Source organism: Gymnodraco acuticeps, unplaced genomic scaffold, assembly GCF_902827175.1.
Source record: "Gymnodraco acuticeps unplaced genomic scaffold, fGymAcu1.1, whole genome shotgun sequence".
In the NCBI taxonomy this organism is placed as follows: Eukaryota; Metazoa; Chordata; class Actinopteri; order Perciformes; family Bathydraconidae; genus Gymnodraco; species Gymnodraco acuticeps.
In genome coordinates, this window is record NW_022990238.1 from 6,146,674 (window position 1) to 6,155,419 (window position 8,746).

The window sequence follows — 8,746 nt, forward strand, 5'->3', positions numbered from 1 at the left end:
GAGAGGAAGGAAATAGATAAAGTAATCATTGTAATACAGCAACAGTAGATATCTTGAACGTATCAGTCACAGCATCAGCACCCTGGACAGAGATCTATAATTAATTATACAAAGACCAACTATACTGAGTAATGCTATAAATTATCATTTTAAATGATGTTTTCAACTTTCTTTGTATTACTTTTAATTTCCCTTCACCAGAATAGGTACAGAGACATTATCCAGTTTAAGGTAACAGCCCTAGAAGTGTCTGGTTCCCTTCATACATGTTGGTATAGCCTATGAATTCAGTGCCTTTCTCAATCTCAAATCAGAAGATGGATTGAAACCAGTCAGGTAGTATCTCCAGGCTATACACTAACACAAAGGCTGATGTTTAAACAAAATGTTTTTGTCACTTTGGGGTTTAGTGTTGACATCTTAAACATTTCCAAAGTCACCATGAGAAGAATTATCTGGTTTATCTCATGGGGGCTGCAACCCAACACGCCTTGTGCAGCATATCTTAGAGGAAGATCTGGGTGTTTCTATGCTCTGTTACGAGCATAAAAACCCCTCACTGCTTGGGCTGATCACCGCATTCAGCAACACACGTTCAACTGGCAAGATGACCACTCTCACTGCTAAAGACAAGCAAACAGTCAAGGCCTTCTGGGCTAAAGTGTCTGGAAAGTCCGAGGACATCGGTGCCGATGCTGTAGCCAGGTAATGTGACCGAACTGACTGCTGCAACCTGCTCCAACATTTATAAATGCATTTATGTTGGCTCTCACTAACATTTGTTTTGGTTTGACCCAGGATGCTGGTGGTATACCCACAGACCAAGATTTACTTCTCCCACTGGCCGGACCAGAGCCCCAACTCTCCTGCTGCCAGGAAGCACGGAATAACTGTGATGATGGGAGTTGGAGACGCTGTGACCAAAATCGATGACCTGAAAGAAGGTCTCAAGGAACTCAGTCAGCTGCATGCCTTCACTCTGCGTGTGGACCCTGGTAACTTCAAGGTGCAGAGCCAGAGTGATTCAAAGATAATACCTTGAAATGTACAGGAAGTGTTTCTCAAACTTGGGCCGTTGAGAGGTTTCCAGACAGACAACAGATCCATCTGTTACAACCATGCACAACATGTCCTTATGTTTGATGGGTATATGTAACATCTGTGTCATTTTCTTCTTTCACAGATTCTCTCCCACAACATCCTTGTGGTCATGGCCGTCATGTTCCCCACCGACTTCACCCCTGAGGTTCATGTGTCTCTGGACAAGTTCCTGGCTGCTGTGTCTCTGGCCCTGGCTGAGAAGTACCGATAAGCAGCAGGAGAAGAAGAAGAAGGAGACTGCAGCATGAGATGACATTGTGTTGCATCGTGATTAATAAATGCATTCATGCTAAAAGAAAAGAAACTGTTGTATTCTGGTTTGTGTGTTATGATCATGTCAAATGTCAGAGTTAATCACAACTACAGCACAAAGCAGACTTTATAGTCAACCAGAAGAAACTCAACAGGAAACCACTTTGACCTTATTGTTATGTTTTAGGCAGAAAGTCCAAACGCCCTCTTTTGTAGGCATTGTGAAATGTCTTTTGGTTTGGACAAAGCAAGGCATTTTAAGACGTCACCCTTTTAGGTGAGATTATATACATTTAACAATTAATGGATTGATTTGCAAAACAATGTGCAGGATCGTCAATGATGAAATCAATTGTAAAAATTGTAAAAAAACTAATAGGGTCACTGGGATCAGTTCAAACATTTTCATAATGATTTTAAGAAAACAAAAGTAGAAGACCCATAAAACAGGTAAGTATCTTGTATCAATTTGGCAACATCAATGTTTCTTCAAAACATTGGATTACATTTGATATTGGGTCAACAAAGGATTTCGTGGTGGTTGTAATGAATATTTTTTATTTTAGTATTAACAGCTTTTCTTACTATTATTATAATTATTCTTATAATTATAATAATACTTTTAATTTAGTAATCATCTGTATTAATATTGTTCTTGTTCTTATTATTGTTGTTATTATTACTAATATAATGATGACGATTAGTAGTATTAGTAGTATTATTTATACAACTGTTATTATAAAAAACATCAAAAAAAGTGAGCTACCTGAAAGAAAGAAAAAATATGTAAAGCAACTTTATAGCTCTTCAAGTGACGAACCAGAGACCTCATGAAGAGCATTTAATGACAATAATGGCTATATTTGGTGGAGCTATAATGTAAAGGCTTTCTGTAATAGTAACAACAATAGCAACAAAAGTACTATCATTAGAAATGTTGCTTATTTTATTGTTTATGTTATCGTACTATTTTCTTTAAGGATTTACATACATTTGTAACACAAGTCAAGAGTGTTAGTTTTTGGTGTAATTACACAACAACTTGATGGATTTGCTAATTGTTTTATTTGCTTTTGAGACAAAAACAGTTTTAAACAAATGCTCAGCATGTGATGGTCTCGCGTCGCAGCTCTAATGGTACTGTCTTCCCAGGGAGGACACCACCACGGCCAGGAACTTCTGGAAAGCTGCCTGCACCTCACCAGTGAACTCTTTACCCAGCTGAGCAGCAACCACGATGGTCACGCAGTCGGCCAGGAGCTGCAACACAGCAAGCATCAGAACGCATCAGAAGCAGGAAAGGTTGGTAATCTCTGCATATGAATAATTAAATGAGTTCCACAACGGTACCTTGAAGTTGTCGGGGTCCACGTGCAGTTTCTCGGAGTGCAGCACGCTCAGTTCGGTGTAGGTGTTCTCTATGTCGTCCAAGTTCTTCACAGCCCGGTCCAGACCGTGCATGATGGTTGTTCCGTGTTTGGAAACCATGGGATTTCCCTTGATCGCAGCGGCGTTGTAGAGGTTTCCAAAGCCGCCAAAATACCTCTGAGTCCAGGGGTAGACGACCAGACACCTGAGGAAACACGTGAACACGTTCAAATCAAACGGTTACATTAGAAAAAATGTAGTTTAATCCAATGTGTCTGAAAGAAAACATGTCTCTGCTACATTATTTTAAAATGCAAAACTACAAAGACCCACCTGGCAAGAGCTGCAGGGCCCACCACATCATACTCAATCCTGGAGAAGATGTCCTTAATGGTGTCGCGCTCGAAGTCTGTCCATTCAACCATTTTGTCGCTTCCAGTTTGCAGGTCAGCAGATACTGAGTTCTCTGGCATCAGATGCAACCTTTTAAAGCCCTCCTGCTCCCATCCCACAACCAGCGAGTGGGTGGGTGGTGGGCCGGGCAAGTTCTATCTCATGGATTTTCTACAGTGATAAGAGAATTCAGCGAATTTGCTCCACCTACATTATCTCTGAGAGGAAGGAAATAGATAAAGTAATCATTGTAATACAGCAACAGTAGATATCTTGAACGTATCAGTCACAGCATCAGCACCCTGGACAGAGATCTATAATTAATTATACAAAGACCAACTATACTGAGTAATGCTATAAATTATCATTTTAAATGATGTTTTCAACTTTCTTTGTATTACTTTTAATTTCCCTTCACCAGAATAGATACAGAGACATTATCCAGTTTAAAGTAACAGCCCTAGAAGTGTCTGGTTCCCTTCATACATGTTGGTATAGCCTATGAATTTAGTGCCTTTCTCAATCTCAAATCAGAAGATGGATTGAAACCAGTCAGGTAGTATCTCCAGGCTATACACTAACACAAAGGCTGATGTTTAAACAAAATGTTTTTGTCACTTTGGGGTTTAGTGTTGACATCTTAAACATTTCCAAAGTCACCATGAGAAGAATTATCTGGTTTATCTCATGGGGGCTGCAACCCAACACGCCTTGTGCAGCATATCTTAGAGGAAGATCTGGGTGTTTCTATGCTCTGTTACGAGCATAAAAACCCCTCACTGCTTGGGCTGATCACCGCATTCAGCAACACACGTTCAACTGGCAAGATGACCACTCTCACTGCTAAAGACAAGCAAACAGTCAAGGCCTTCTGGGCTAAAGTGTCTGGAAAGTCAGAGGACATCGGTGCCGATGCTGTAGCCAGGTAATGTGACCGAACTGACTGCTGCAACCTGCTCCAACATTTAGAAATGCATTTATGTTGGCTCTCACTAACATTTGTTTTGGTTTGACCCAGGATGCTGGTGGTATACCCACAGACCAAGATTTACTTCTCCCACTGGCCGGACCAGAGCCCCAACTCTCCTGCTGCCAGGAAGCACGGAATAACTGTGATGATGGGAGTTGGAGACGCTGTGACCAAAATCGATGACCTGAAAGAAGGTCTCAAGGAACTCAGTCAGCTGCATGCCTTCACTCTGCGTGTGGACCCTGGTAACTTCAAGGTGCAGAGCCAGAGTGATTCAAAGATAATACCTTGAAATGTACAGGAAGTGTTTCTCAAACTTGGGCCGTTGAGAGGTTTCCAGACAGACAACAGATCCATCTGTTACAACCATGCACAACATGTCCTTGTGTTTGATGGGTATATGTAACATCTGTGTCATTTTCTTCTTTCACAGATTCTCTCCCACAACATCCTTGTGGTCATGGCCGTCATGTTCCCCACCGACTTCACCCCTGAGGTTCATGTGTCTCTGGACAAGTTCCTGGCTGCTGTGTCTCTGGCCCTGGCTGAGAAGTACCGATAAGCAGCAGGAGAAGAAGAAGAAGAAGGAGACTGTAGCATGAGATGACATTGTGTTGCATCGTGATTAATAAATGCATTCATGCTAAAAGAAAAGAAACTGTTGTATTCTGGTTTGTGTGTTATGATCATGTCAAATGTCAGAGTTAATCACAACTACAGCACAAAGCAGACTTTATAGTCAACCAGAAGAAACTCAACAGGAAACCACTTTGACCTTATTGTTATTTATTAGGCAGAAAGTCCAAACGTCCTCTTTTGTATGCATTGTGAAATGTCTTTTGGTTTGGACAAAGCAAGGCATTTTAAGACGTCACCCTTTAATCTGAGATTGTATACATTTAACAATTAATGGATTGATTTGCAAAACAATGTGCAGGATCATCAATGATGAAATCAATTGTTCATCTTAACATAATAGGTTAAAATAATAGGGTCACTGGGATCAGTTCAAACATTTTCATAATGATTGACAATTTTAATTGTTTTAATGTTTGACATAATGACTGCATTATTGTAAATGCAAAACTACAAAGACCCACCTGGCAAGAGCTGCAGGGCCCACCACATCATACTCCATCCTGGAGAAGATGTCCTGAATGGTGTCGCGCTCGAAGTCTGTCCATTCAACCATTTTGTGACTCTAAGTTTGCAGGTCAGCAAATGCTGAATTCCCTGGCATCAGATGCAACTTTTAAAGCCCTTTAAAGGGTGTCGGCTGCACGTCATAGATTTCCAACAATGATAAGGGAAGATGCAACGCCTAGAATGATCTAGAAAACGAAACAGGTTTATCTCTCTTTGTCCAATATATCGACATACCATTCATATTGATCTCAATGGTGAAGTTTAAAACGAATATGCAAAACGTAAAAAAAGCTATGTGATGCGATTAAACATTAAGCTAATGTTGCATATAGTTCTATCCTTATTTTTTCAAGGCAAGGATGGAGTAAACCATACTTTTGTTGTTAAAATAATTTTTGCCTGATATCTTTTGCAGGAAGAGGCTTGATTTTATCATACTTTGATAGTCTGCTAGACTATACCAATACAGGTTTTATATCACATGTTTAAAGAAGAAGACTGTCTGTCTGAAGACTTTTCTTTTTGCCGCTGCTTTTAATTGAACTATTCATATCTTAAACTGCACTGTAACTTTTATTCATGTATTTTTCTTTTAATGTTTATTTTATTATCTGTGCTTTTTAATCACGGTTTTTAAATGCCATTTTCTTAATGTCTTTCATTTTTGTAAAGCACTTTGAATTGCCTTGTGTTGAAAGGTGCTATATAGGCGTGTGACGCAGTGGGTTGTGCGTTGGTGTTTGGGTCAGGGGAGCACAGGTTCAAACCCCACTGCAGTCAGCATGTCGTTGTGTCCCTGGGCAAGACACTTCACCCCAAATTGCTCCTGTGGGGATTGTCCACAGTATTGAGTATGTAAGTCGCTTTGGATAAAAGCGTCTAACAAGTGACATGTAATAATAATAATAATAATATAAATAAACTTGCCTTGCCTTAAATTCAGAACATCGTTTTATAATGAATTCCATTTTAAAATGCCAGGTTGTTTTCTTTGCATCATTTCATTCTTAGAAATCCTCCGTTTCTGTAGCGGTGTGTTCAGGGTCGGCGTCATGGGGGGTCATTCGCGGGCCATGCCCCCCCAAGTGAGTCACTGTGCCCCCCCAACGCAGGGTGGGCAAGCCTTATTGCCACTTTGCCGTTTTTTTTTTTTTTTAATCATATAAGTTAAAACGTTTCCACCAAAAGTTTTTTGTGTGAAATACATCAGAAATAAAGAATACACATTTGTATTCTTTATTTATTCTTTATATGAAACACAGCCTGAGGTGAGCTCACTGCTGCTCTCTGATTGGTGTGTTGCTTGACCAATGACCCCGACTTTTGTTTTGTTATCATTACGTGGCTGTGTGTTTAGATGAAAGCCCGGTGGCGATCTGTCCATCTGTTACACTGATTATACAGTAAAGCCATCGAAAATAATATGATATACAGTACAGTACAAGTACATGGGTCTCTGTGTTTCATTCAAGCTCGGCGCTGTGTGTGTGGCACGAGCGCATTTTGTCAGTGCGCGAGCGGTAACGTGGAATATTGTTGTTAGCATCTGGTTAGCTAGCTATGCTAACGGATATAAAGAGCTGTTTCTACACCAAGGTGGAGGAGAGTCCTCTCCTGTCAGACTGAGAGGATCTTATAACGTCAGCTCAGTGAGGTAAGGAGTCTCTCAGTGTTTAGATAGTTCACTTTAGTGTAAGTTATCTCAGTGGGTCTCAAACGGTTTGGTGACCATTTATGTAAACAAGTATTTGCGAGGAATAGGCTACCTTTATATGATCATTATAGTCATTAAAGAATAAGAGAATAAATGAAAAACGGGTATGAAATACTATAGGACAATAACACAAGAATACCATTTAAAAGGGGAGTGATTAGTAAAATATCCATAAAGAAAAAGTAAATCTGTGTACAGTTCTGTTTCATATGGATGTTGAGAGATGTATCCATAGATCTCTTCATTTTGCTCTCAAAGTGCACCAGATTGATGCTTTTAACTTCAATATTTTAAAAATAATCTTCCCGGGGGAGCATGCCCCCGGACCCTCCTAGAGGAGGTTAGGTCCACACCCACCTAAAACATGTTCACATGGATAGGATACTAAATACATTTGCACACTTTTCATATGGTGGCCTATGTCCATATGTTTCTGTTTTGGTGGTCGTGCCATAACCGTGCATGTATGCACAGCTCATAGGTGCGCTATACAATAGCACTACACCCTGCAATGTGTGTGAAAGACAATAGACTTTACAGCATGTTTTTTGAAATTGAAGTTGCGTTGGTGTTTGTGTGTTGGTTGTTGACGGCAGTATGTGCCCCCCCTTGGTAAATGATTTCCCCCCCATTTGATTTGTTCTAGAGCCGACCCTGGGTGTGTTCCAGTGAGACTTTTTGGCCAAGACGCAGGAGACGTGAGGCGACACAACAGTCGGGTCCGTCGGGGCGTGTTCTTTGGTGTCAGTTTGGTGTGTCCTGACCATAGACCAGGGGTGCCCAACCAGTCGATCGCGATCGACCGGTCGATCGCGAGGAGATTCCCAGTCGATCGCGAGATGTGTTTAAAAATAGAACAACAACATTCTGTTTTATCGTTAATGTCCTGTAACATAATGTTCCTGTGCCAGAATAATGCACTTGAATGCATCAAAGCTTTGTGATTGGCCGGCGTGACCCCATGTGTTGGGGCGTGGCTGGTGGGCAGTGGGCACTATTTCGCTGACGTTGTCCGTGTTAACAGGAGTGACAGTCCGCACACACACAAGACCGCAATTATGGCAGAAGCAAAAAAGCCCAAAATATATAATTTTTACTCCGAGTGGGAGGATGAATATTTTTGTATCTATTCCAATTCAAAGTCCATCTGTCTCATCTGGGGCCTGAAAGGACAGCTAAATGCACAGCAGTCCATTTTCACCAGGCCCAACAACAAGAGCAAGGCTGCTACCATAGCATCTTATCGCATCAGTCACGTTCTTGCGAAACACATGAAGTCTTTCAAAGACGGCGAAGTTGTGAAAGAAGCATTCCTGGAGGCTGCTGACGCGCTTTTTGGGGACAGTAAAAATAACAGTAGCATTTCAACAGGTTTTTGATAAAAACTCAAGTTAGATACCGTTATTAATCAGCTGTAAGTTTTAGTTTGTTTGAATTTATTCATTATAACTTTTGTACAAAATGGTATAAGAATGCAAACATTAAGATCTGTTCTGTTTAAATTGATTATAGTCTATTATCAATTCAGGTTAAGAAACTAGTGTTGCTTGCATCCTATTTTAAAAAGGCATTTATTTTTATATTCTACTAAAATGCAACAAAAAAATGGTTTGATTCTATTAATTTTGTCTTTTTTATTGCACTTTGGCAGCAGATTCCTGTGTAGCTTCAGATCTGAGTTGTCTTATTAGTAAGCCGAATGTATACTTTTGTAGCAACACTATTTTTATATAATGGCAAAGAAAGGGTTCAGTGTCTTTTCTTTTTTCCTGTATCATATGTGGCAGCACTGTTCAATGTTT

At 40.3% G+C, this 8,746-nt stretch overlaps 3 protein-coding genes across 4 annotated transcripts; 2 read left to right on the forward strand and 1 right to left on the reverse strand.

Moving 5' to 3' along the window:
- Window positions 1-566: 566 nt before the first annotated feature.
- LOC117548554 (hemoglobin subunit alpha-2-like) lies at window positions 567-1,405 on the forward strand. The gene is made up of 3 exons (XM_034219923.1): window positions 567-705; window positions 799-1,006; window positions 1,184-1,405. The coding sequence occupies exons 1-3, from the start codon at window positions 608-610 to the stop codon at window positions 1,310-1,312; spliced, it is 435 nt and encodes a 144-aa protein (XP_034075814.1). The 5' UTR covers window positions 567-607; the 3' UTR covers window positions 1,313-1,405.
- Window positions 1,406-2,399: 994 nt separating this feature from the next.
- On the reverse strand, window positions 2,400-5,291 carry LOC117548562 (hemoglobin subunit beta-2-like). 2 transcript variants are annotated; one of them, XM_034219932.1, is made up of 3 exons: window positions 5,185-5,291; window positions 2,704-2,926; window positions 2,400-2,613 (listed from the first exon to the last, which is right to left on the reverse strand). In XM_034219932.1, the coding sequence occupies exons 1-3, from the start codon at window positions 5,274-5,276 to the stop codon at window positions 2,485-2,487; spliced, it is 444 nt and encodes a 147-aa protein (XP_034075823.1). In that variant the 5' UTR covers window positions 5,277-5,291; the 3' UTR covers window positions 2,400-2,484. The 2 variants fall into 2 exon arrangements, with proteins under 2 accessions (XP_034075823.1, XP_034075822.1); XM_034219931.1 differs by lacking the exon at window positions 5,185-5,291 and adding an exon at window positions 3,055-3,201.
- LOC117548555 (hemoglobin subunit alpha-2-like) lies at window positions 3,903-4,733 on the forward strand. The gene is made up of 3 exons (XM_034219924.1): window positions 3,903-4,039; window positions 4,133-4,340; window positions 4,518-4,733. Exons 1-3 carry the CDS (start codon window positions 3,942-3,944, stop codon window positions 4,644-4,646), a joined length of 435 nt encoding a protein of 144 aa, XP_034075815.1. The 5' UTR covers window positions 3,903-3,941; the 3' UTR covers window positions 4,647-4,733.
- Window positions 5,292-8,746: the final 3,455 nt, after the last annotated feature.